The sequence below is a fragment of the Cardiocondyla obscurior genome, linkage group LG13 (genome assembly GCF_019399895.1).
Source record: "Cardiocondyla obscurior isolate alpha-2009 linkage group LG13, Cobs3.1, whole genome shotgun sequence".
NCBI classification, from domain to species: Eukaryota; Metazoa; Arthropoda; class Insecta; order Hymenoptera; family Formicidae; genus Cardiocondyla; species Cardiocondyla obscurior.
In genome coordinates this window covers 1,501,218-1,528,567 of record NC_091876.1, presented here as the reverse complement: position 1 = coordinate 1,528,567, position 27,350 = coordinate 1,501,218, and the positions used below count along the sequence as shown (strand labels likewise).

General features: G+C 44.0%; 1 protein-coding gene and 1 long non-coding RNA gene across 10 annotated transcripts in view; one reads left to right on the top strand and one right to left on the bottom strand.

The window, feature by feature from the left end:
- Position 1: 1 nt before the first annotated feature.
- Positions 2–21,366, bottom strand: LOC139107549 (uncharacterized). 8 transcript variants are annotated; one of them, XR_011546527.1, is made up of 11 exons: positions 14,956–15,116; positions 14,624–14,811; positions 14,090–14,303; positions 13,234–13,596; positions 9,925–12,670; positions 9,777–9,841; positions 8,935–9,150; positions 8,756–8,861; positions 7,844–8,166; positions 2,480–2,768; positions 2–2,342 (listed from the first exon to the last, which is right to left on the bottom strand). It is a non-coding gene; the product is annotated as an uncharacterized lncRNA (long non-coding RNA). The 8 variants fall into 8 exon arrangements; XR_011546530.1 differs by lacking the exons at positions 14,090–14,303; positions 14,624–14,811; positions 14,956–15,116 and adding exons at positions 17,828–17,949; positions 20,656–21,366; XR_011546526.1 differs by having other exon boundaries at positions 14,624–15,115.
- A 1,319-nt stretch (positions 21,367–22,685) lies between these two features.
- The window catches only part of Tara (SERTA domain-containing protein 2 taranis), a 39,449-nt gene continuing 34,784 nt past the window's right edge, over positions 22,686–27,350 (top strand). For both annotated transcript variants that reach the window (XM_070665218.1, XM_070665219.1), the window contains exon 1: positions 22,686–23,314. In XM_070665218.1, the coding sequence (XP_070521319.1) occupies positions 23,294–23,314 (21 nt within the window). In that variant the 5' untranslated portion in view covers positions 22,686–23,293. The remainder of the gene's footprint in view (positions 23,315–27,350) is intronic.

Here is a 27,350-nt window from a genome sequence, read left to right as displayed (position 1 = left end):
GTTGTATCAAAAGACATAATTATTGTTGAAAAATAGTAGCTTATTGCTATAACGTTACAAATTTACAGTTTTTTTTTTTTTTATAATACATTTACTTTCAACATCATATCGCGAAACACCGTTACTATAATATATATGCCGTTAGATGCACTTTAAACGCTCTTCGTTTTTTTAAATATAATTTACATACGCTTAAACGTTACTTACATTCATTTCTATAAGCTGATGATTACGTAAACTACGAATAATTGATTTAATTGAGAAGTACTGGAACCAGTTAAAAACTCGCAGTACATTGAAGTTGTGTGAATATAATTGAATATAATATTCAGGCTATAATTTATTTTATAACGTATTAGGCTATGAGTGTGCGAGTAGCAATAATTATTTAGAATATAATATTAAATGTTATAATTATGCACGTTCAATTTATTCAAAATACAAAGTACTAGGTAAATGCTCGAGAATCAGTGTCGCGAAGATTCGCCTTCTGAATTTCAAGCTTCATCTGGCCGCGGTTTGGAGCAGTCGGAGCAAGCCCCGAGAAGACGGACCGGTTCCAAAGGATGCTCTTCCACCTTTCCGTCCTTCGAGCCACGATTGTGCGTAGCTGTAAGTCGTTTCTTCGCTGTCGGTCCACGTCTTTTATCCGTCTTCTCGCTCGCTCGCTCGCTCACTCGCTTGCTGTTGCGTCTTCGGCATCTTCTTCGTCTTCGTTGAAAGCTTCTTCCTCTCCAGTCTTCTCAGCCTTCTGATCTTCCAAGTTTTCTACGTACGTGGCCATGCAAAGGCACGCGGTGTACATCACACCGCCCTCCCGTCTTCTCTTACTCTTTCTCCGTCGAGCGCGTGCTGAGCCTCTAATCTTTCTCTCAATAATTTATTTTTGATAAATTGTGCACTCTGTCTCCTTCCCTGTTACACCACGCGGTATAGGAAATTCACTTCGTTACTTTACACGCGCCTTTTAGTTCTAAAAAAAAAAAAATAGTCTTCGCTTTTGGATGAGAGTGCGTAATTGAAATTTCTTGGCTTCTCCTGGCAAGAATCGTATCCACGCAAGGTCGAGACCTTGTAAATCGTATCTAAGCGTAACGAGCCGTGTGGCCGACCAATATACTGATTATCGTATAAAAGCAGATATATTTAAAACGATTGATCAAACTAACTCTTTTAAGTATTTAAAAACATGACTATCTAAGTATTAAAAATTGTTATATTTTATTTTTCATTTCCATTGCAATCACGAGACTAATATTTGCGTGATCGGACGCGTATAACTCTGATCGAACTAAACAGGATAATTTTCTTTTACAAGATATTCCCGAAATCGATGCTAAAATAATGCTGGTTGCATGTAATATAAGAAAAAGTGATTTCTAAATTAAATTTTTTTCGTAGATATGAGCGAGTGGTGCATATCAGTATCTCTTATTGCCGGCAGTGTTCAAACATAATAAATCGGTGCACCGATAGAACGAGGCATTGATTGAAATTTAATATGACAAAAAAGGCACTCGAGAGAGAAAGAGAGAGAGAAGGCGTTTCAATATCACGTACCTGTCGAAAACAGAGCGGTCCTACTCTCGGTAGCCACACGATTAATAATTTATCACCTGTCAACTCCTGATCGAGGCTGATGAGTGTGCTGCCAAATTAGTATATATCTTTCTCTCTCTCTCTTTATAAATATAAAAATACATAAATTTAATTTAATTTAATTAAAAAGCAAGGAAAATTCGTTCTTTCAATATATTGTTTTATCAGTTCTCAAGCCTGTTTTTTTCTCTTTCTTTCTAAACTGGTTATACTAATTAGAGTTTATAGATCGGTTCTTTCAAGCTGCACTGAGTTAACCCGCGGTCCAAAGACAAATTAACACGATCCAAATTCAACTTATAATAAAATAAAATAGAAAAATATCATCCTATACCGGAATGTATTGCTTTAACATTACATTTCTTTCATTTGCGCGAATCCTGTATACGCGTTAATACACAGAAGCGTAAGATTATGAGAACGGCAAGCAACATTTTTAATTGTAATTCAATTATAAATGTGAGAGACGTAAGAAATATCATATATTTCTCAAAGCCCGAATTGCAATATATTTTCTACACTCCTACCGCTTTGCGTCTACTCTCTCTCAACTCCCGAGGGATCGGGAAAAGAAATGTCGTTTCCAAGCAATTTCTGGATATTGTTCCTTCGCAATTATCGTTGTCGAAATAATCTCTTTTAATCAATTTCACTAAAATCCATATATTTCTTGTAAATTTCGTAGCTGTTACATTTACAAGATTTCCTTTTGTATCTTAGACTTTCTCTCTTCACTCTCTTATCTGTAAAAGATAATATAACAAAATAATCAATGTGAACGATGACTAGGAAATTTGTATTTGCAATTTAAAGAATATTCCTACGTTTAAATCAAGTATTTGCTTCATTGAGGTATTTCAAATGTTTTTTTTTAACTTACGGACTTTCTCACGCGCTTTCCTATGCACCATGTACCGTGCATTACTGCAAATGACGCATTAACATGAGAGAGGAATAGATCCCGTAAGAATGTGTCCAGGGCGGTGAGAGGATAGCGGATGGCGAATAGCGGATAACGCGTGATTCACTCTATGACTCAAGCTCTAGTCGCTTCGGCAACTCTTCTCATTCTCTTTCTCTTTTTCTCTCTTCTGGCCTCGCGGAGAAGGCGCGCCCGGATCATAGCATGTTTTCCAATCCAAGTCAGCGTCTTGTTCATAGTTAATGTCCTGGGGAAAAAAAAAAGCGTTGAGTATACTTATGCGCGCTGCGTCACTAATAATCATACTTTTTTAATAATTATATTTAACGTTACATTAATGTAATATTAATAATAAAACGACGAAGAAGCGCGAGTAAATAGATAGAAATTAAAACAATTATTTCCTCTAATTTATAACAAGAAAAGCGCAAAGGTATCGTAGCTAAAACCAAAAAGATTAATGGGAAGGAGTTGAAAAACTCGGAGAGCCAATGTGCGATTTTGGAGATTAGGAATTCAATTCCGCCGAGTAGATCCTCGCCAATTCCTTTTAATCCATCTGTTCGCGGGAAGGAAGAGGAAAGTGTCTGAACAATTATAAATTAAAAAAAAAATAATAAAATTAAAAAAAGAAAGAGAGGAAGAAGAAGAAAGATCAGATTTATACAGCGTGGAAAAGAACCGAAAAGGATAAAGAGAAAGAAGTGAAGGCGTCAGCCGAACAATAGGATGGAGGAGCAAACAATGGCGAAAGGGAAAGACGGGATGAGAAAAGAGAAAGAGGAAGAGGAAAAAAGAAATGAAATCATATACACGCATCGGAGAATGGAGGAAGTGTTGGCTTAATCTAACGTTCGCCAATCTCGGCGACATCGTCGTCGACGCCATTGCCGTCGCCGTCGAACGTCCTCAGACAGTACAACAGCATCGCCATCGACCTCATGCGCGTGGACGTCCCTTGCTAAAGTAGGTTAGGTCGATGAGACTACGACGACAATGCCGCCACGGTTTCTGCGCAGCGCTCTCAATTCAACCCACCCCTTCGCCCTTTTCTTCTTCCTTTTTCTCTATCATTTTCTTCTCTATTCCTTTCTATTTTAGTATATCTTCATCACTCTCTGCTTTATTCTCCGTCCCTCCTTCTCTATTCTCTAATTTCGCACTTTTTTTCCTTTTTTTTTTAACTTCTATCTTTATTCTTTCTCTCTGAGTGTTTTTCACCTTTCATTTTTCTCCCTCGTTCTCATTGTGTTACTACCGAGCGAGCGATTCCGCAAATCGTCACTGTCTGCTACCGCACAATCGATTTCGCGGCGTTCGTATATTTTTTTACAAAAATCTTTAAAGTTCCCTGTAAAAAGTTACGCGCGAAGTGGAATTGAAGCTCGCGAGACATTGACCCTAGCCCGGTTTCGTATCACAAATTTAAGAGCGTCGATCTTTACAAATTATTTGCATAAATATTTTATTTGCGAGTATAGTTTTGTATCAGGTTTAAAAAAAAAATCTTCGTTGCGATCTTACAAAACCAGAGACAAAAGATGGAACGAATAACGAAATGGAGTTAGAGGCTTCGCAATCTACTTTTAATTCTGACGGGCACGGTAAAATATCCCGTCGAATGATTAATTTGCATCAATTATCACCTGCTACGAAGTACAAGTGATATCTACATAATATAGATACGTGCACGTAAGGATGCTTAAGCACTTGCCTAACACCGATTATGGAATTAATAGCTAACTACTTACTGTGGGATTACTATTAGTAACTTCCTACACGTAATTACTATTTAGAATTTGAGATTTACTTATGGATAAGCGATACGGTCTATATTACTTGGCCCGTTTAGCAACTTCGCTATCTAGCTAAAAAGAAAATGCCTACATAATTCCCTTCTGCTTTCTTTCCAGATAAATTTTTAATCAAAGTACAATACGTTGCACGATAATAAAGTATAATGAGGCTTTCGACTCTTGTTTCAGTAATTATATTACGTAAATTGAAATTCAGTCGCGGGAAGAAAAGTCGACCGAAGATCTATACGAAAAAAAAAAAAAAAAAAAAAAAAAATGGGATGTAAGTTCGCGATATCGAGGGGTGTTATTAAGATATTAATGAAGTATGTGTCACGGTACAAATGAATAAATACATGCGCGTAACAACTGTATATTACCCGCGGAATTTCTCGTTTTATGCACGTACCTCAGAGAGAAAGACAGAACTTATGTACGTTTCAATTATTAATTATCAAGTGTCTTTATTAATAATTTGAAAAAAATAATTATTAAAAAAAGTCTATATACTCTTATAGATATATATATATATATATATATATATATATATATATATATATATATATATATATTTTTTTTTTTCCTCGAGAAATAAATCGCGCGCGTTGTGCAATGTCTTTTCAATTTCTTTCTACTCAATCTTGTATTTTTCTATTATCATAAGAGATAGCCGAGACCGATTAGCTTTTATAAAAATCGGGCGTCACCTCTAATACGTGATATCGACTACGAGGCTTTTATCGCAAGAAAGTGATCGAATCATGTGGCGACACGAAAATAACAGAAAACATTCGATTCGTTTCTGTGCTCGGAATTGCGCGGCTAGAAAGCAGATGGACGTATCGATCCATCGACACGGAGCTCGAACCGCCCTCTCGCCGGCTTTAACGTTATATACAGCGTACAGACTAACAAATAATACAATTATGCTATGACGAGTATTTGCGGTCGATATTCGTATAATATATAAAATATAAAAATAATGCAAAGTAACGCGTTAATGTTTAAACCAGAAATAAAAAATTAAAAAAAAGAAGGGAACATTATAGCGACGCTATAGCTGCCGTTATAATTATAAACGCATAACGATAAATAAAAAAAAAGAAATATCGCAACGTTACAAAATATTACAATGTTATAGACAAAGAATAATTTATACAATTAAAAATGTATCTATACGTAATGATAATTAATAGTAATAAATGAAAATAGAAGAGGCAAACTTAGAAAAAAATTTTGTTTAGCGTGTCTAGTTGGAGAATTTTATTAAATTGATGTAACGAAGTGTACTTCGTTGATAATTACGATCGTTGCGGTATTTCCTTTTACTTTTTTTTCTTTTTTCCTTCGGCGAGCATCGGAACCGCTTAGCGATCGCCGATTTTAACTAGTTGATCTAGGAATGAGATAGACCCGCGCGGATTGTCCGACCGTCGTACCGGTCGCGCTTGCCGGATGTCGACGTATATCGATCCATCGAACTGGACCCGCGAGCTACCGTGTCGCACAAGCCATCAGACGTAACGGACAGAATAGTAAAAGCCCTCTGATTCCAGTTGGTACGACGGGTCCGTTCGTACATCCGTCCGTACGTCCATCCGCTCGTACGTCCGTCAACCCGTCGGATAATACCAGAGTTCACCTAAATATAACTCAGAAGCGGAGAAACGGAGGGAAACGCGCGCGAGCAAGCGAGTTAGCTAACATATATGAGAGTAAAGGAGAGGGGAAAGAGAGAGAGAGAGAGAGAGAGAGAGAGAGAGAGAGATATGTAGAGAGAGAGAAAGAGAGAGAGAAAGACCGTTCACCGCTACACGTTCAGCTTGCACGACCAGTTGCAGCTGCATGGACATCACACCATGGCCATGTATTATTTTGTAGCATGCTTAATATATACGTTTGGAGAACGGATCGAGTCGAAATTCGACCATGGAACGACGTTTTCGACTTTCCGTAATTGAATATACGCACACGTGCATATATCTTAAAACGCATGTGTGTACAATAAATATAGGCTGCGAATGCATCACTGATAAATTCCAACTAAACTAACCACCGTGTTAAAATCTTGACGAAATGCAATCTGTACGTTTGAGAATGTTGAAAATATTCAAGCATTTCTGGTTAAACAAATTTAAATATCCGTTTTACTTGTTTATCAAATATCAAATTAATTATTAAAAGGACTAACTCATCATTTCAATTTTATATATTAATTTCAAACGAGATTAAAATTAAAACGAAGTTATATCAAAGCGTTAATATTAAAAGAAAAAAAAAAGGGAAAAAAAGAATTAAGAATTTAATTACAAATTTATAAAAAAAATAGTTTTACGACATAAAATGTCAAATGCACAGAACGTCCCTTGGAAAAAAAAGAATACCATACAAACGGTACGTCAAATAATCTGCGAGAAATGTCAAAAGTCTAGTAGGTACTCATTAGATTTATTTTCCATGAAACTTGCGCTTGCAAAGTGCAAGACATCAGACTCAAGACGCAAGTAGGGAAATGTGGCTCTCTCGCAGAGCGTCCCATTCGAAAATAATACGGCGCCTCTCGTTAAATTACCCGCCCACGCTCGTTTCGCATCGTCCGCGCGTAATGCGTCACCCCCTTTCCGTTTCTCCACTCTCAATATATATATATGTACATATATATATATATATATATATATATATATATATATATATATATATATATATATATATCTCTCTCTTTTTGTGCCCTCTCCGACGTAATGTACATAAATACATTTAATCTCGCGCTCCTGCTGTCCTTCTGATATTTTTCGAGAGATCGATCGAGCCGCGCGGTCCTACATTTTCCCTGCTAATTCCGAGATCTCGTTTGTGAATTTCGGTCGACGTTGGCGCGTTCCAAAATTGGTATTGGCGATCCCTGGCAGCGCTGAGTTTCTGGTTTGAGCGCGTTATCCTCCTCTCCACGCCTCGCCGCGCCTCGTCCACGCTTCCCCGCGTCCTTCTCCTTCCTCGTTGCCGTCGCCGTGCGTTCGTTCGCTCCCTCGCTCGACCGCTCGCTCGGTCTCGCTTCGCTTCGAGCGGGCGAGAGGAGGGCACCCTCCTCCAACTACCGCACGGTTCGGAATCGGAAAGGGGAGAGCCGCGGTGACGCGCGCAAGCGCCGAGGGTCGAATGTAAAAAAATCGGCCGGGCTGACGATGGGGGATGGTCGTCGTATCGATCGCGCTAGCATTGGGGAGACCGAGAGCGCCGAGAAATTCACGGGTATAATAACTGCGATGCAGCCGCGATGACAGGGCTATACCCTGGCTCGAACGAAACCGAACGATGCCGCGTCCTGGAGGACTCGATTAATATGCTCTTTTCGACGTTATTACAACGAGAGCAATTCACGGCGTTGATCCCTTTTCTCTTTTTCTCTCTCTCTCGCACGCGTTATGCATTAAATCGATTGTACATCGTTACTGCCATATTGATTCGGTAAACGTAGAAGCGTACCTCGCGAAATGGTTTCAGATCGAAATAGATATATGTTGCTTACGAAGAAATTGCAGCCGACGATCTAGATGAATCATTAGCAGACCAGGCATACTTGGAGAACGTTCCTATTCTCTTTCCTTGCACATCCTGCGCAAAAGTAGAGCTACGAAATGGTAGTGGTAGCAGCACGCGTCGTGGTCGCCGGTCCCGGAAAAAGCCTCATTCGTTTATACATCCGTTTCGACAAAGCGCACAACAAAAGTCGAGGTCCGACGTCGCACGAGCACGTCCGATCGCGCTCGAAGTTGCGCCGCAAGATGGAGAGGAAGATGATACGATATAGGGCGAGAAACGGGTGGCGGGGAGGGTTTCGATTCAGCACAGCTGAAAAAAAAAAAACAGAGATAGAATATAGCTGTGAAAGCGAATGCGCCAACACTTGGGAATCGAATGTACAGCGGGAGAGAGGGGGAATAATGACGAAGAAGGAAAGCGTGCTTTGCAACGCCAGATGAAAACGCAACAGCTAAAAATCTCGGATATTTTCGGTCGCGCTCTGACCAACGTCGAATGTAAAATTTATATAAAAGTACAAACGCGTGTCGAATACGAGCCGGCGCGTACGCACGTTAAAGAGAAAGAGAAAAATAGAGTTGTCCGTACGATCAAAGTATGATATATATAAATTCTAGATTTTATTCGAGATGCTGGCTTGGTATTGGCATCCGCATAATCGCAGGATCATAAAAATGCAATAAATGTAATTTTAATTGTAGCGATTCAAAGATAATGGCAAAAAAAAAGAAAAGAAAAAAAATCGTGTAAATGCTAAAGCAGCACTTACAAAATTTAGAATAGAGTCCGTATAACAAATTCACGTTAATTCCGGGGTTCGTTAAAACGAAGCCAAGAGCCTCAGCATTAACGAGCAACATATATTGATAATTTTATTAATTTATGACTTTGGTACTACCTCATATAAAATCAAATTCCGTTCGATATAAAATCCAGCACGACGGTCCACTCTTTATTCGATATGGAATATCCCAAGTTTTAGGTCCCTCAATTCTTTATTCTTTCTGCAAAGATCATCTTTTTTTATTTAACTGCGGCGTGAATAAAAAAAAGTAAAATAAACAGAATATTACTGACCCCCTAAAAAATAGTTTTCTTTTTCACAATCTTCTTTTATTTCTACATAGTTTTGCAACAGGCTCAAGACAATAAATGCATTAGTTTCCCTTGTGATATTTTTCACCCGACTTGAAGATTTCCTTGAAGGTGTACTTTCCAAGTTGCTGCTATATCGTTTTGCTTTTGTAAATTAATGATAGCTGTCGCTATCTTCTGCTTACAAATTGAAAATATCTGTAACGATAACAGCAATGAAACCTTTTCACATTTTTCTAAAAATTTTACAAAGCAGAGAAAGCATAAAAAAAGTGATGTAAAAAATATCTTACATTTGTAAACGTTAAATTTCTCTAACATAGAAACATTCAGGATTATTTATCAGTTTATCAGAAATTTATAAAATATGCAACATGTCTCACAATATAACATAATAAGGAGAGAAAAAAAAAAAGTATAAAAGCTACTTTTAATAATGCAACTTGCAATATAATAATGATAAAATAACCTAACCTATGATGGAAAGTCCAGCAATTCAACTATGCAACAAGTATGCATTTATCTTTATCTTTAAAAAAAATATATAAAATATTTTTCCTAAATGTTTAATCTTCAATAAATAATATGTATACTAGTGTGTGCAACATTTTACGCTTTACACTGGTAGGAAAAAAAAATCCAAAAACTGTCACACCGAGAAAACACAAAATACACCACTAAATATCGCAAAATACAAATAACATGTTCATCAAATGCTTTAATAAAAAAAAAAAAAAAAAAAAAAAAAAGTAACAAAATCGACGCGAGTAACAAGACATGATCAATAAGACTTAGCAACGTAACAATCAAAAGACGATACTTACATCTACACTATCCGTAACGCATCTATAACCTCGAAACCATGAATTATCTCTCGAATCCGTCATACCTGCAATAAGATATACAAAATTATACGATATCGTTCTTTAACGTGTCATCTGCCGTAAGCAAAATCGGACATGTCGGTCGTACCATGACGATGATGCAAGATGGCCCGTTCCGTTGATCGATGTATCCACAAAAAAAAATTCAGGCCTCGCCTCGCCGCTCGTTCGGTTCCTCCGCGGCTCTGTACTTTTGCGATTAGACTGCAGGGAAATCTTTACGTGGCACGCGTTTACGGACCCGAGCCGAGTGGAAGGCTACCGCGTGACGACGGTATCGCCGCACGGGCCACACGGCTTGCACCGGCTGCACCTGGGTTGCCTGGCCGCGCCGTCGCCGCCGACCCGCCAGCCCGCGAACGGAGAGAGACGGACAATACACGGGCATTCGGTTTCGGTACGCCACGAATGTGACAGCCGGACCCGAACGCTTCGGTTGAGGTCGAGCGGATTCGGTGCCCCTCGGATTTAAATATCGGCCGGAAATAGGAACCTCTCCCGCTCTCATCTCGCGCAGCATCGCGGAAAACGAGGCACGAGAAAAAGGACCTTTCGACCGAAACGGGAATTGTGCCGCAAACGAACATAATTGTCATAACGAAGTATGATTTCTATACTTATTATAAACAATTTCGTTGTCCACCGGCATCTGCGAAAAAGATATTCTCGTCAAATTATACACAGTTTTGTCAGAAATAATTATAGTTCGTGCACACATTAGTATACGTAAATATAAAAAGAGAATTTAATTGATAATTGCTCTTGGGCGATGACGAGTCTTCGCAGGGGTGATAAAATCAATTAGAATTGAAATTTAAAATAAGAATAAATTAAAAAAAATTACATTTAAAGCACTTCTTTGGTCGCACATATTTAATATATTAAACTCAGAAGAAAAGAATCTGAAAATCTATGAATTAAATATCTCTAGCAATAGACACAGCGATAGCTTAACTAAAGGAATAAACGTGCGTGCTAATAGGGAAGCGTTAATGAGTGCGCATTCGTAATAACGTATACCTCAAAAATCGATAAATATCTCCTCAATGAAAATTATTTTACAAATCCTTTCAAATGATAATAAAGAAGGGAACGAGTTCCATTCGCTTCTACATAAATCCGTCGTATCGTTGCACGAATAACTTGGTTCGGTTCTATCGTTGTCGATAAAATTGGACAAATCACGAATATCGGAGAAAATAACGTGACGTAGGAAGCGCGACTAATTAATTAATATATTATTATCAGCGTGCTAGTTGGGGCGCATTTACTAATGAATTAATTGTCCAATCAATTATAGGGTACAGCCCGTATCTGGATGTTAAGATAGTGGATGGTACAGCGGCGATTGGCAGAAACCGTGCGTGCGTGATTGTACAGGTTCCTCAGGTATGTACGGGCCAGGTGGAAGCATACTTGCGAAGGTAAACGGGATCTCTTCACGCTCGACCTCGTCCCAACTTTGATTCGCGACCAACGATCGACCAATGATCGACGCGAGGAATTTATTAGCGAATTTATCGCACGCACGTGCAAGACCCCGCGAATTTATTTTCGCAGACGCGACTCTCATTACCGCCGCCGCTTTACGATCGCCACGAAAATTTATCGCAAAGCGAGTTACCGCGAATCGCACCAGCGCTTTACAATTAGTTTAATAATTGAACGGTTAGACGGGACATTGACAAACCCAAATCGATTCCATTTAGCATCCGTCACTCTTGTAAGTTCTTTGACTTCAGCTAAGTCGGAATATATTCCTTTACGTGGATTGAAAGACTAATGATAATTTTGATGACAGAAAATGGACCCGAAGAACGTTACATTCTTGAACACGTAAATGCGTTACGTTGAAAAAAAAAAGAAAAAAAAGAGTTTATGCCTATTTTCATCAATGTAAGTTAACTTCAATCTAGCTCTTCATCTTTTTCTAATCCTCAGAACCTGATAGAAGATGGAAAATAAATTAAAGTGAGATTAAAGTTAATCCACATTGGAAAACAGACATTAGTTTGCTTGCTTTTACGTTCATTAAACTTACAAGAAGTGAATCTTCTGCATAAAGATCTTTCCCATCAGCTTAGCTATCAGGTATGATACCTTCGACGTCCTATAGGATTCCCGCGGTACGAATCTTCGAAAGCGAAGAATTAATGAAGGCGTTATTAGCGCGACAAGGTGAAACCCAGGGGCAGAAATGTCTATTGATTTTTCGAAGAAAACTCGGCATCCCTTCTCTTGGATCCGTCGCCGCTAACCTACATTCGAGTTATAACGGTGGTACCAAGTCTGATAAAACGCGCCCGATAATGAGACTCGCGGTCGTAGCGTACCGATAGCGACTTGCAATTTTTTTATTCCACGAAAAACAAATTTGTCGATTCTTTTTTTTTTCTTTTTTTTTTTTTTTTAATCCGAGATCTAAATGTTCATTTCTCTTACCCTACGAAACGGGTCTTCAGGTCGGCATCGGAAACAAATGGGTTCCGTCGTTGCGATACCGATTTTTGTCTATTGTACGAATTTTCAATTTGTCCCGTTGAGCAATAATGGCACTCTTGATACGTGGTTCCCGTTTTCGAGGACGAACACGCCAGGATACCGAGCAACGGAGAGGGCGACTCGGTCGCAACCCCCCATTCGCACTCGTGCCGAGGGGGATCGATCCGCGTTCACTCTGCGCACCTACCCCTGCGGCAAAACCCAAATCCAAACTCCGCTTCGAGAGCAGGAGCAACGCCGGCTAAAATCCTCCATATTTTTAGCCGGGGCGAATTTTCGATGCGACGTCGCCATCGGTTAAACGGTCTCTGACTCTCTTCCTCTATTCGCACCTATTATCAAATAACAATAGATAATGATAAAAACTGATACATTGATCAAGTCCACCTCAGTACAAAAAAAAATAATTCTTTTACTCTTAATAATAGTCACGTAACCGTCATCAATCATATCAATTTCAATCTCCGCTTCTACTTTAAAAAAAAAGAAAAAAGAAAAAAAAAAAAAAAATGCTAAGAATTTGAAACTAATAAATTACACTGTACTACAATTTTCATTCATTAAGGGAAAATTATCCCCGTTGGTGCAATCTAACTTCACCTTACGATATTGCAAGAACGCTATTAGTAAAACGACATTACCTTCTCTTGGGACCATAGTCATCAAAAGAAAGTAACAGAAAGTAATAGACTGTAGCGATTACAATTACATGATATAACGAAATGTTTGGCGTTTCAGTCGGTCCACCACTTTATTTTAAACTAAACATCGAACCGAAAACGCTCGCTATAATAAATGAAGTAGCTTCTATTCGAGTCTTGCCTAATATCGATTAAATCAATTGAGTGTTCGCTCCCAAATGAAACTTAGGACACGAGAAGTCGTGGGTACTCACCTAGCATGATACACTCGCGATACGAGTATTATAAATTTCTCCGTGGATAAGCCATAAGTTCCAACGCACACGCGCATTCCATTCATCCACGGCGAGTGCATCTACTCGAGTCCAACGCCTCAAGTTCGAACATCTCCAATGGAAAATTTACAATCGAGTTGGCGTAGAGTTGAACATACGCAAAAGAATATAGTTAAAGATGTACGATCGATGCGGAAAAGTTGCTCGGGATCCTGAGTAAAGCCTTCGATCGTCCGATGCTATTTCGCGTAAACGTCGGACCGGCCAGTTTCATTCCCAGCTTCCGTGCGCAATTTCTTATAATCGACCGGGACCAAAATGAAAAATTATCATCCTGACCGTCTGAAAAAATCGATAAATATAATTGCATCTGTTTTATAAAATATTTCATCATATATCAATGCTTAAAAATAGTTTAATGTAACATAACGCACAGTAAACAATAGAATTTACTTTGTAAATTCTATTAAAAAAAAAAATAAAAAATGTAGCGGTGGAAGATTTGATTTCTTTTTTATCGCACGAGGGTGCCCAGCGTGAACGAATAATTGGGTTAAAGAATATCGGAATGAACATCCAATTTGGCGTATTCATTGGACATTCAATTGTGAGGGATCTCGTAAACGAGAGACCAAGAGAGAGAGAGGGCGGGAGAGAGAGAGAGAGAGAAAAAGAGAGCGACAATGAGGTAGGGAAGGCGGAATGAGGGTGGTAGAAAGTTGTCGATGATGAAATGATTTTCAGGAATCGCGAACAAATCGAGGGGTTCGGTTCGCGTGTGCATTTTCGAAATTCCAACCGGGGAGAGAAAGAGAGAGAGAATCATTTTACATACGGAATTAACGTTGCGCACGCGTGGCTGTATATGCATTCGCTGCGTATAACTATTCCAATCCAAACGAATCGAATAGCTCAAAAGTCCATTCATCGCGGCGTTCATCTCGATATATGCGTTGCTCATGCGTCATCGATGCATAAAAATATACCGGACATGCATTCTCTGCCTTGTAACGTCAGTTAGGCACCTTTTTTCCATCACGGTACGTTAACTGCATCGATTCAGAAAACAAATACTTGATCAATAAATACAAAATTATAGTGGCAAAAAAAAAAAAAAAAGAGAACGCAATTAACTAATTTTAAGACAAAAAGAAAAAAGAAGCAAACGATATATTAATTATGCAAACAAGTTTGGGGGCTTAAAAAAGAACGATTTGCATAAGTTACGTTAATATCATGAACTAAGATCGTGGCATATAAATTTTTCATTTGCAAAAATGATAATCGCCAGGCCACCGGGAAATCTGTATGCGGCAGATGTAATATATAACACAGCGGTAAATAATGACTCGTCTAATGGCGAAGGTACCTTTTATAAGAATGTAACATATATCCCTCGTCCCATCCACTCGTATCTGCAATTATAACGACGCGCATCGTTTGGTTGCTCCAGCTTTTTCAGAACGTCGAATACTTCGTATACCTCAATATCCAATTCCGTTGAGGATTTTTCTGGCTTACATCTTTACCGTAAAAAAAAAAAAAAAAAAGATAGAGCTAGAAAGAGAGAGAAGAAAAAGTAAAGAGAGATGTTATTTGAGGTTATTAACATGACGAATGCAATTCGCGATTGCGGAGGAGACTTCTCGCGACTTCTCGTCGGGTTAACGAAAGAAAGATGAAGATACGCGCGGTACGCACCTTGGCGCTAGATCTCGGCAATCCGCACACGTGGGCGTGCGTTGCACCGTGTCAATATATTTTTCTTCCTGCGTTCCGGTTAGTCGGGATTTCGCGTATACGTGTAATCGTCGCAGGGCCAGAAGAGGTGCCGTGCGGTTACGCGCGCCGGTATCGCAGTGCGTCGGCATTACGGTTAAACGGTACATCTTCCCCGTATGCGATACCGACGCCGTCCAGTCGGCAGTGCAGAAGGTAATAGGCTACCGTAGCCGTCGCGCGTCCGCCACGACTGCCACCCACCACCGCCGTTGCCAGTGCCGTTCTTATCCGTCGGAATTGCGCCCGTCGATAATACGTACGGAGACGGGAAGGCGGCAATTGGGAGGAAGGAAGAAAGAAGAAACGCTGATTGAGAAAAGAAGCGGATGGGAGAGGACGGCCGACGGGACCAGGGAACGGCGCGGGATAACGCTGAATCTGGACCGGTAGGACGAGAGAGAGAGAGAGAGAGAGAGATAGAGAGAGAGCCGGGCGAGGGAGCGAGTAACCAGGCGCACACCGGACGTACTCTTCTGCGGGAGGACGAGAGAGCCGTGCGGTGCGAGCGGGAAGGATTCGAGTGGCAGGTAGGTAGGAGGGAAAGCGAGATGAAGGTGGAAGAGATGAGCGAGACTATGGAGAGATGGAGCGAATCCGTGAGGGGCGAGGTGGTGCGGTGTGGGTCGGACGATGTCATTTTAGATATTCGATGGAACCTGCACTGTGCGAGCACGCTGGTAATACTGCGCACACAGACGGTGCAATAAAGAAGATGATGTCTGGAAGAAAAGTAGGAATTATATACGCGGTTCAGGGAAAGAGAAAGAGATTGGCTCTATGACTTCTAATTTTGATTACGCGAGGTAAATTCGACGGTATAGAGAACTTTGTTACTTGATATCTACTGCGACTACGTAACGCATACGCAAGAATGTCGGAGAGCTTATTAAAATCATCTAGCAACGCGAACTCAGACTCTCGATCAGTCTTACGGTCATCTCTTCTTCAAGCTCGACTTTATACTTGTGTTATATTAAGAACTACAATTAAGAAAAAGGAGAGGACGCTTGTAATCGAAGTTCTGTAAGCGAAATATGCCCAAGCTGTTGCTCGCAACCGCGCGAATCATCATTTCTCGAAATCTATTAAAGTACCAGTCGTGCAAGCACCGGTCGTACAACTAAAATTACTTGACCTGATTAAAATCAACCCCTATCTAAAAAAAAAAGAAAGAAAAAGGAAAAAAGAGAAAAGAAAAAGATTTTTTTCTTATCTACGATTCGAGTCTTAATTTCTGATCGCTACGCTTATCGTATAATCGTTTGAGACTCCCGCGAATTTTTTCCCGATACGCGCTTGTAAGCGCGTGTTTGCGCAATGTATAACATTTATGCAATCGCAGTGGAAGAAAAGCACTTAACTGATTTATCCTATGCAAACATCGCTTTACCGCGCGCCGCTGCGAAACGGGAGGGAGGATGCGTAGCGCAATGATATATCGTCTAATTGATTTGATGTACATACGTTGTTCGTTTACAGAGCAAGATTCATCAATCCCTTTTTCCTATTCCGTTGAAAAACAATCTCGCGGGTCGATACGCGTTACGTCTAATAGAGAGGTGAAAGGGTAACGCGCAAACCCGAGTCGGCGAGGCGCGGGAGAGAGGCCGCGGATTCTAAAAAGAGGTTTTAGCTTATCCCGTTGTCCGATGACGACCGAGACGGCGATAAAAACGAGGCGGTGGCGGGCGAATCGTACGCGCTCGTAAATAGAGTCGCGGTCCATTCATGAGTTCGGCCAGCAGCGGTAGCTGCAGCAACATCAGCGGCAGCGACGGGTGTAGTAGAAGTGGCGGTGCGCCCGTGCGTACACGCCAGAAAAGTCTTTTTCCCGGTGTGTTTTACGGGAGGTCAGGGTTACAGAAGCGAAAAGAGGAATGCGGCAAGGGATGAGGGAAGGCAGAGGAGAAAAAGAAAGCCGGGCGGTGGAGCGAGAGTTTTACGTGCCGCGATTACCACGGGCATATTCCGCTCTCTTCCTTTTTGTCTACGTATCTAGCCATTTGTCAATTTCCGTGCGATATCGGCGCGTTCGGGTACTGAGTGAAATAAATTTTTAAACGCGTAGCAAAAATAATGATCCGTCCGTGAAATTATTCGACTGATAGAAGTTGATTGAAAATCGAAAATAATTTTTATAATCGAGGAACCCTCTCCCGTTTCTTTTTTTTTTCTTTTTTTTTTTTTCCTTTGTTTTCTAAATGTCGATAGGAAAAGGTGTAACGTAATATCGATATCTCGGAGCATCACGATCTCTAATTACTTACACGTTTACCATGCGTTATAGCATACTTTGGCGCTCGTGTTCTCCCGGCCGAGATATAGAGCCGAGCTTAAAAACGACTTTATTGCTGATAAAGATAGCCTTATCACCCTCGACGCGCCGATAAGATGTGTCGAGCCAAACGATTGCTGGTGTATTCGGCTTCCCTTCTCTCTTTCCATTTGATTCGACGGTCATGCGAGATTCCGAGTCACCGATATTACGTACACAGATCAGCTTAGAGATTTCATTAGCCAAGACGGGCTATGATCGCAAGTTTAAAAACAGGAGAATTGTTCCGGCCGACATTTGTCTCATTGCACGTCTCGTGGCAACAAGGATCTCTCTCTCTCTTTTTTTTTTTTTTTTTTTTTTCTGGTCCAGGTCAGTCGCTTAGTCGACCCTCTCTGATTGCGCATTTATATAAGTACTCTAATTTCTGCGTTGATAACAATCGGCACGAGTTCGGCGAATGGAAGTCACGCGTATGGGCGTGTGCTGTCGAATTAACCGATTAGTCTACTGCACCTGTCATCATCGTTCCTGGGCCGGATGTCGATGTCACCGGCGCGCCGGCCTATGTTAACAGGTGCCTCCAATTCCGAATTGCCGAGGAATAGCTGTTCTATTCGAGGCCCGAGAGTTTCGTCCTGCACCGAAAAAAAAAAGAGAAAGACGTTAGTTCTCAAATCGTCACGAAGGGAATTTTTAGATAAAACGTTCGAGGCCGCACGCGCGTAACACGTTCTTTGAGAACGTCGACGATTAAAAATGACTGTCGCAATTTAAGTAAAATATATGAGTAATATTGATAACGCTGTAAGTGTGGAGATGCGAGGAGGAGGGATGCCGAAAAGAATTTAAAAAAAAAAAAAGAAAATAATTTCGCTCGCACCGTTCGCAGGAACTCGGTAACGCGGTTTTCGAGGCACCGGTGAGACGCGCCCGTGAAACAACTTTTGGTGCCGCGGAGGCGAAAGGCGAGAGTGCCGGGAACGGCGGAAAAATTCACCTAACCGTCCTGGGATATCTCGTTGCTGCCCCGCATCGTCAATGTAATACGGTTTTCACTGGCTCTTTCTCGCAGTTACAGCTAGGCAGAATCGTGCCATAACTGTACACCAACTGCGCGCAGATTTCGCCCGGTTCCGACATTACGACTTGATGTAACGTACGACGCGTCTTTCTATTTCTAGCTTATTTCACGTGCGATCTTTGCCGCAACGTCAATTCGAGTCTCGGGTCGCTTCTTAAAACGGAATTTAAAAATATATCATAAAAAGTCGCGGATGGTTTCAAGTCTTTTTTTTTTTTTTTTTTTTTCGTTATTTTAATGAGGAAACACGATCGTGCAGATGAGAATGGTCCCGGGCATCGCTATAAGTGGAAAGCAAAGTGAAGGAATTTCGCAACGTTAAATGAACCTCGTCTTCCGCGTAAAGAAATTTGTCCGGCAGTGGTTTAAGAATTCAGGCCGGAAGTGCATGGAAGAGTCGCGGCGTAGCTTTCGAAGACGATCGTAAAACGTCCCGGCAGATCTTTGCTCGTTTCCTGATCCCCACTTTGGATATCCCTTGTCGTGGTACCTCCGCCGAGGCTTCTAGGCGCTTTTACTACTAGCACTAACGAGCCGGACATTTCTTTTCTGGCCGACGAACGAGCCGAGCGGCGTTTGGCGTCTGTCAACCGCGTGCGCGGCAAGTCGCGACGAATCGAACCTCGCGGATGCTTATACATTAATATCGAGTACGTTACATTTTTTTTCAGAGATATATCTAAACGTAAAGAAAGCTGTAAAATGATAAAACTTATCGAGGACCCGAGTCGAAATATTAAAAAGACAGAGAAACGCGCGGCAAGAGAAGCGTCGAGCGCAAAGCGGAAGCGCGCGAAGCGTCGTGCCGAAGTTCTAAATTCCCTTCCGTTTTCGCGGTCGTTTTCGCGGCCGGCTGCGGCGGTTGCGTGGCCGTGCATGCGCACCCTGCGTTCGAATAAGGTGTTCCCGCATCGCCACGGCCTCGTCGAGGCGAACAAGGCCATTCATCGGCCACAATTCATCCGTCGCGCTGCGCCTAGTTAATCGTAAACTCGACCAGGGCGCTTTTCCTTCGTTATCGCCGGCCAAGCGCGTTTACGTGGCAACTTGTGTTACACGCGCCGCTATCGTAATACACCGATATCGCGTGCGCACGAGGTACGGGCGCGTTTACGCGAGGAATGGTACGTGGAGCGCGGATTTGACGTCGCGCCAGCCGGTTAAAAGTCGCCTTCCTCGATTGCGTGCTATCGCGACTTCGCCGCTCTCTCGCGGTCTCGTCTCCTGCGTCTCCCGCGCTCCGTGGCATCAGCCGCAACACCAACGACCGGACACGTTGCGCCGCACGACGGTATCGTCAACGGGAATCCTAGCGCGCGCATTGTCAGAACGTTCGAAAGGAGCCTGCTACGTTTCCCAAGCCACCTCGTCCTGCGTTTCTACTTTTCATATTTCCCGTACCGTCAACGTCAAACTCAGTTTTAAAACTCGCACGCGGGTCGCTTTCATTAATTTATACTAGGAGCGTTAATTATTCCCGACGAACGATCGCGCGATCGATGTCTCTCCGAAGTCCGGGAATTAAAATAATTTCGGGCGACCTTGATTCTCGGCAATTTTTTAAAACTCTTTACTAGGTTCCGCGTCGGTTCTCAAAAAAACCCCCGTTGATTTTATTCCCCCGTTGAGGAATTTTAAAGCGACTTTTTGATAAGCTACAATTCGGTCGAAAAATTAAATCTCTTAAAATTAAAGTAAAAATCTGAAGAGAAATATATGTATGTGTATATATATATAAAAAAAAAAAAGTAGATATATGTGTATAATCTATATTTATGCCTAGATTAATATTTTACGAGATCTTTTCCGCGCGGTTTAATAAATAAGAAGCGAGCGCGCGAGCAACGGGCGCCGAATATCGCGAGCTGCGCGCTGAAAATATATTCTGACGCTCTGCCATTTCCACCATCACCGTCGCCGTCGCCTCCACCTCCGCCTCCGGAGAGAGAAACCGGGCACGACGTTACGCGTCGCCTCGGCCCGAAGCAACTTCGTCGGCGTACGTGTAGCGGCCGATTCGCTCTCGGTCTCTCCGCTGGAGACCTCGAGACCCGCGTGCTCTGCCTCGTGGCCGCATACGGAATGACGCGCAAAATTCGCGGAATTGGCCGACGCGAGGAGGTCAGCCGATCGTACAACGACGACGCACGTCTCCCGGCGTCCTTTCGCCGTCGCAGCGTCCCAATGACGCACCCCTTTTATCCGATAGGGAATAAAAATGTTGTCGGTGAATTTTCTTAAGCTGCGCGTCGTATACTACCTGGCTCGCGCGTTGTCTGCCCTTTCCCCGTCGTCGACTGCCCGTCGCCGCGCCGCGCCGCGCCGCACCGTCGCTACTTGCTGCTAGCTGGCTGGCTGGCTGGCTGGCTGGCTGGCTAGCATGCATGCAGGCAGGCAAGGCGAGCAAGCAGGCAGACAGCCAGGCAGGCAGGAAAGCATTGCGAGCAAGCAGGGCGGACTGGCGGACAAGCAAGCTTAGCAGGCAGGCAGATTGGCTGGCTGGCTGGCTGGCTGACTTAGGTATCTTGGCTCACTCGGCTCACTTGGCCGGCTAGCTCGGCTCGGCTCTGCTCGGTTCAGCTCGGCCCTGGCTGCGCGAACGTGCGATAGTCGAAACTTCTCGGGGTCTCTCTTCAGCTGCGCGCCGTATACAGCCAGCCAGTCAGTGGCGAGTTTGAAACCTAGTGGCGTTAGGCCGACTCCTTCTCGTTCGTTCGGGCCGCTCGGGGGGCCTCAGCACCGAGAGACCGGAGGTTCCCCGGTGAAGGCTGCCGCTCTCGCGCACCGCTCCCGAACCACCGTGGCTCTATGTCTTACGTTTTTAAGGCCGCGTGAAAATTTACTCACGGACGCGCTCGCGTAGCCTCCGCTCTCCACGAGTACACGCAGGCTTCCTCTTCTTCATTTTCCTCTCCTCTCTTTCTCGCTTCAAGATCCGTACGCGCGAGGCGTTCGACCGCCCGACGAAAATCGACCGCTCGAAACAAGATCAATGTAAATTCTTCCTTCTCGTAAAATTAATTATGTTAATTTCGCGCGAGGCGTCCAAAGAGAAACCTGGTAATGTCGCAAGCAGCGTTGACGATTAGCAGCGTTGCGTGAAGCTAAACAGCTTGATACAGCAGGTACGGAGGAGCTTGCGTTCTTTCGGCACGGTATAAAAAAAAATAATTGGATTCTTCGCGAAGTAATACGAATCGATTTTCATATGGAGAACAAGCGGAATGCCGTGGACGGGGAAAACGGTTTCGTCGGTCGCGGGGTTCTTCGCCAGCGTGCGCGTGATTAGCTCGGCGGCCGCAAGGTCCTGGCGTCGCGCGATGCCAGTGGACAGTGGCGCGGATTCACCGTGCCGTACTGCTATCTCGCTCGTCTCGTAAAATATTAAACGGCCCGCGCGCCCGCAGAGTCATTTTGACTTTTTGCCACATCGCTAAAATATTTCCAACGACTGTCGCCGATCCGTTCTCCGATAACTTTCATCGACCGGTTCGTGCGCTATCGCGGACTTTCTCGGACAGAGCGATTTTTTCTGGATCGCGGGGAGCGCGGACTTTCTGAGAAATAGAGAGAGAGAGAGAGAGAGAATATTTAACGCGAGTCCTACAGTCGCCGAGAGGATCCGTTTCTTTTATTATGTGCCACGACGCAACCCGGCGCCTCCCCTTCGTCCACTCCGCGCGCTAATGAGCGCCACCAATCATTCGACATAAAAGCATTGTTTATACCTGAAAAGCTTGCGCGCACTTCGACAATGAATTTCCTTTCGCAAACGGTTAGAGTGACATACACAGTCCGTACGATATTAAATCCGATATTAATTATGTAATTAATTTACACGGCGTGAATGAAACGCATCCTTCCATTTATATCAATTATATCAGGGCGCTCGGGCGCTAACAATATGCCATTATACGCCCTGCAATCGACTTTTTCTCTCGAAATGTCACGTCAAGGAACGACGCAAATGTATGTTATCGCCGATCGAAACTGTCACCGACTTACAAGTACGCTCTCTTGCCTTTTCTTTCTCCGTTATCGAAGGCGCGCGGAATTAGCGAGGAATTAGTGTACCGGGATAATGAATTGTTTCTGGACGATCGGTAGTCGAAACGGCGATACGTATGTCGAACGGTAATACGGTATATCTGCGCCGATACGAAGGAAATTGGACAAAGCGGGCGGACAGATGGTTTCGCGACGCAAGGCTACGGCACTGACGTTCGTGTTGGAGTGGAGTGCAGGCTGTGCAGGTGGGCCGAGGCTCGTCGGAAACAGCCGAGCTCGACGTTCGGTTGTTCGGGGGAAAACTGAGCGCCGCTATTCGGCGAGCACTGTTGTCCGAGTATTCAGTAATGCTTTGCATGGCGAGCTAGCTACTATCGCGGGTGTCGATGACAGTCACGTTGTCATCTGTTCGGAGTGTTCGTGCGATGTTGCTTGAGGAGCTAACCGGGCTTACCGGCGGCCAACACTTGACGTCGCGCGGGCCGTTCTTCGTCAGACTGTGAACTCAACGAAACATAAAATACGTGAGGGAAGATCACGATGAAACGCTAACGGACAACGTATTTCGGGGAAAGACAGGGAGTGAGAAAAAGACGCCGCGCGCGGTGGTGTGTGTGTGTATGTGTGTGTGCGAGAGAGAACGGGCATTCGCAAAAAACAGCACTCGGCCGTGCTCACGGCGAGAGTAACGTGGTGCTCGGCTGCCGCATATCCCGCCGTTCCTCTCGACCACGGTTACGCTTCTCTACGTTCTCTCCGCAGATCTCTCAGTTACGTCGGGAGCGAAGAAAAAGACGGACCGTCGCGGTATTACCGTGCGCGGTAGTGCAGCAGCACCGCCAGCACCAGCAGCGTACCAAGATGCTGTCGTCAGTGTCAGCGAAATAATAATGTGGTGCGACGTCAGTCAGGTGAGTTTTGCGCGCGGATCCCGCGCTTCTCTTTCGCTTTTTTACGCTTCTTTTTTTTTTTTTTCTTTTTTTTTTTTTTTTTTCCCGCAACCCCCTAGCCGCCTCCACCTTCGCGAGCGCTCGCGCCCCCCCCGGGTACATTCCCTTCCTTCAGCGTGTACGACACGCGTGCCGCGCCGCGTTTCCGCGTTACGTGCCGGTCGAGGAGAGCGAGCGGGTTACGTGATCGCGCGCGCGCGCAAGCTAGCCGCTCGCCGCTCGTCGACTCGCCGCGGAACAGCGATCGTAAGAAAGCGCTACGAGTCACATTTTGCATTGCGTTAGGACTTTACTCTTTTCGATAACAATTCCATGAAGCACGAATCGCCGAAGAATCGCAGGACTCGGAAAAAGTCACGACGTTACTCGCTCTCTCGATCGTCGTTCTATCGCCCCGCGAATCGTCGCCAGACTTAACTATTATCTAAGCAACAAACGTACCCCCGTCTTGCCCGATCTGAGAGTAAAACCTCGCTTTCGCCCGAGCACAGAAATGCCCCCAGCAATAAAACAAAGAAAAGGAAAAAGAAATCACCGTCGGTCGGCGGCGTTATTACGCCTTGCATCGTCTTGAAAAATCGATGGTCTCTCCCGCATTTACTTTCGTACGTTAAAAGGCACGGGCGAGAAATAACGAAAGTCGCGAGAGAAAAAAAAAAAAAGGGGGAAAAAAACGTAAAAAAAAAAATGTTGACGCCGCGGCGGGAGGAGCAGGAGCGCGTCGTGCAACGACCAAGTGTCAGATTTGACGCGTGGCGTGGTAACCTCGTGTTCGGTAGTTTGAATTCGAAGCGATCCCGCGTTTCCTTGGCCCGGCGAGGGGAATCGGGGGTAACGGGCGGGCGGGGGGAGGGGTGTTACGGCCGCAAGGGGAAAGAGGATGACGAGGTGGCTTGCGTACTGTGTGGGCCGTGGAGTCAGCGGGGCGCGCGAGAAGAGGAGGGAGAGGAGAACGACAGCGGCAGCTTGATAGCGCGATGGGAGCTCGGTGTTGGGACGAGAAGAGAGCGGCAAAGCGGCAAAACGGCAAAGCGGGCCGGAGTGGTGAGGATGGAGGCCGCTCTCCCGCCGCTGGAGGCGGAAGGGGCGAGATCGCCCGAGGCTGCTGCCGCTGCCTCCACCTCTGCCTCCTTCCTCCTCGTTCGGCCAGCGCTGCGAGGATACCTAGCGTCGACTCCGAGACCTTCGGTGGGGATACGCTTATAACCAACCAAGGGCCAGCGTCGTCATGGTTACCACGACGACAACAACCCGATCTAGTCTAGGGGGTGTTTTTAAAGACATATTCGTTTTTGCTCCGGGTCTCTCTCTCTCTCTCCCTCGCTTTCGCGCTTTTTCCTTTTTTCCCTCCGTTTGTCCCTCCACCCGGCGATTGTTTTTCATCGCGAGGTCTTTGAGCGGCGCGAAATGTTTTGCGACAAAATCAAAGGAGAGAGGGCCGCGCGATACCGTCGAATCATAATTCTACACCACTGTCGCTCCAATTGTTTTCAGACATATTTTTTCTTGATAAAAATTGCAGGCGTGTACGTTATTTAGAATCAATTCGTTAATTGGAATATATTAGTTAAAAAAAAAAAAGAAATCTAAAAAATACTTTATTATAATATCTATCTTGCATTTTTAACAAAGATTTTCTATAGATTGAAATTTAAAATTTACCGTATCAAACTCTGTTGCTTAAATAAATGTACTTAAATTTAATGTATCTTAATATTACGAATTAAAATAGTAAAATAATCTTTCAAAGATTAAAATCGATTAAATAAAAATAAAAAAAAAAAAGAGATCGATTTGCAACCGAACGTGTCAACAGTATTTCGTAGATCGTCCTCGTAAATCACACCTCGAGGCGAAAGGCGCAAGAGCTTTTTACACCAAATTTACGTAGATTTACCTTACAATAGCTCAGGGATACGGAGAAACTATCCAGGAATCCGTAATTTGTCAACGCCCCGCGAGATAGAACAAATCTTTCAATGCACTGACAAACGTGAATCAACCACGAGGCATCTTCGGTATTATGCTGCAACGTTCGTGATCTTTATCCGCGTTACACCAGTCCAAACATCTTACGCTTACATCCTTTTCAGATTAGATTAGATTAGATTAAAAAGCAATTTGTTCGGGAATACATTAAAGGGGCTATCGGCCGGCTTTGGTTTTTTCGAGAGCGGGAGCGGGATGAATTTCCAAAGGGAGTAATTCGGCGGTGCAAAGCCGCGGGTTAGACGAGCCGTCGCGATTCCGCTAAAAACTCCCGCACAAACGTATAAGGGCGAACGCGCCAAAATTCGGGCGGTGATAAATCAGCAATGTGCAGCGTATCTAGGGGATAAAGGTGGCGCAAACGCGTAGTAGAGAGAAACGGGTGGAGGTTGACGGTGGGTGGGTAGCGGTGGTGGTGGCGGCCGTTGGAGAGAAAGAGACGGAGTCGGCGGAGAGGAGAGGCGAGGGTTTTTCGGTGCTTCCAGCGGCCGGTGCACCATCGGTGGCCCGATGACCGACAAAGCCAGCAGTTTTTCCACGTGGTTTCGCGTCGTACGCGACAAATGGTTGTCTCGGTGTGCACGTGTCGCTGGCGCATCGCGTTAAACTCGGACAGGAAAAAAAAAAAGAAAAAAAATAATAAAAAAAGTAAAGAACTTGGCGCTCCCTTTTAATCCTACTCAATGACTTCTCGTTTAAACGCATTTAATTGTTTTGTTGCTTTTAATATTAAATGAACAGAATACGAACCGACGTTAATGAGAAGGGGGCGGTTATTATGAATGTAAAATTATTACGAGGGTAATCTTGAGTCTTGGGAAAATAACCAGTTAGGAGTCGAAGCTTGTTGCAGCATTGTGGAACCGGCCTAAAAGTATTTTATTAAATTTTTTACTTTGTGATAATGTTACGGTATATATGTATATGCGGGACAATAGTTCCTTTTTTTTTTCTTGCATTTATTAAGCGGCAAATCGTCAGCTAAAAAGATTCCATCGTTCTTTATAATGCAGGTCGATTTATTAAATCTCTATGAACTTTATCGAGATGAGCGTATAAACAGTCGCCATCGATTCAATGAACAGCGCGATGTATGTGACATAACTCCTCCGCGAAATCTATTTCTGTTCGCGATGTATTTCTGTATTATCGACGTAAACGGTGCGGTGATATCGGACCACGCGGTATGATTTGATGCCCGAAAGGCAAACCGCTGACCAAAAACATATGCGCTAAAGCCCATAACAGCACGGAATTGCGCACGAGAATGAATCTTCGCTTTGCTCGCTCGCTCGGCGCAGGCGATAACATTTGCGCTTTATAAGTGATTGGTATAAATTTCTTAATTGATTATATTTATCGAAGGGTGGAAAATAAAATGTGTACGCGCGCGGGGCCGCGAAAGAAACGCGGCGGGAGCATCGATTTCGATCGATTCCGAAAATTGGCCGGTTCCCAGGATTACTCGCGCGTTACTCCGGATCGCCGCACATCGTAACGGCTGGTCTAGCTCGGCGCGGCACGCGGCACGGCGCGAGTCTGTACAAAGTGAGTCCAAGTTTCCCCTACCTTCCACCCTCCCTCCGAGCACCTCCACCTCCTTCGCCCCGCTGGCCTTCGCGCGCCCACCATCACGGGCCATTAACGAGAGAGTTATCGACGCGCGATCTGTCAATAGGCTTCTCCCATTCATAAATTCGCCGGGCCGGCGTGCGGCGGTGGCCGCATAGTTTTGCCGCAGAAACCACGTGGCGGCAGCGGTGACGGCGACGACCACCAGACGAGACACCTCTGTCGTCGTTACGTTACATCAACCGGCTCCTCTTTAACGCGCCATTGATACCCGGCATCCTCGGCGGATATATGTATAACCCACCGGCTTCCGAACGCTTCTCGCGAATCTCTGACGGTCGCGTATTCGTTCGTCGGTGACAATTTGACGCAATCGCGTGGCTCACGCTTAACAAAATGTTCCTCCGGAGTTGAAGTATCGTTCGCGAGATCGACG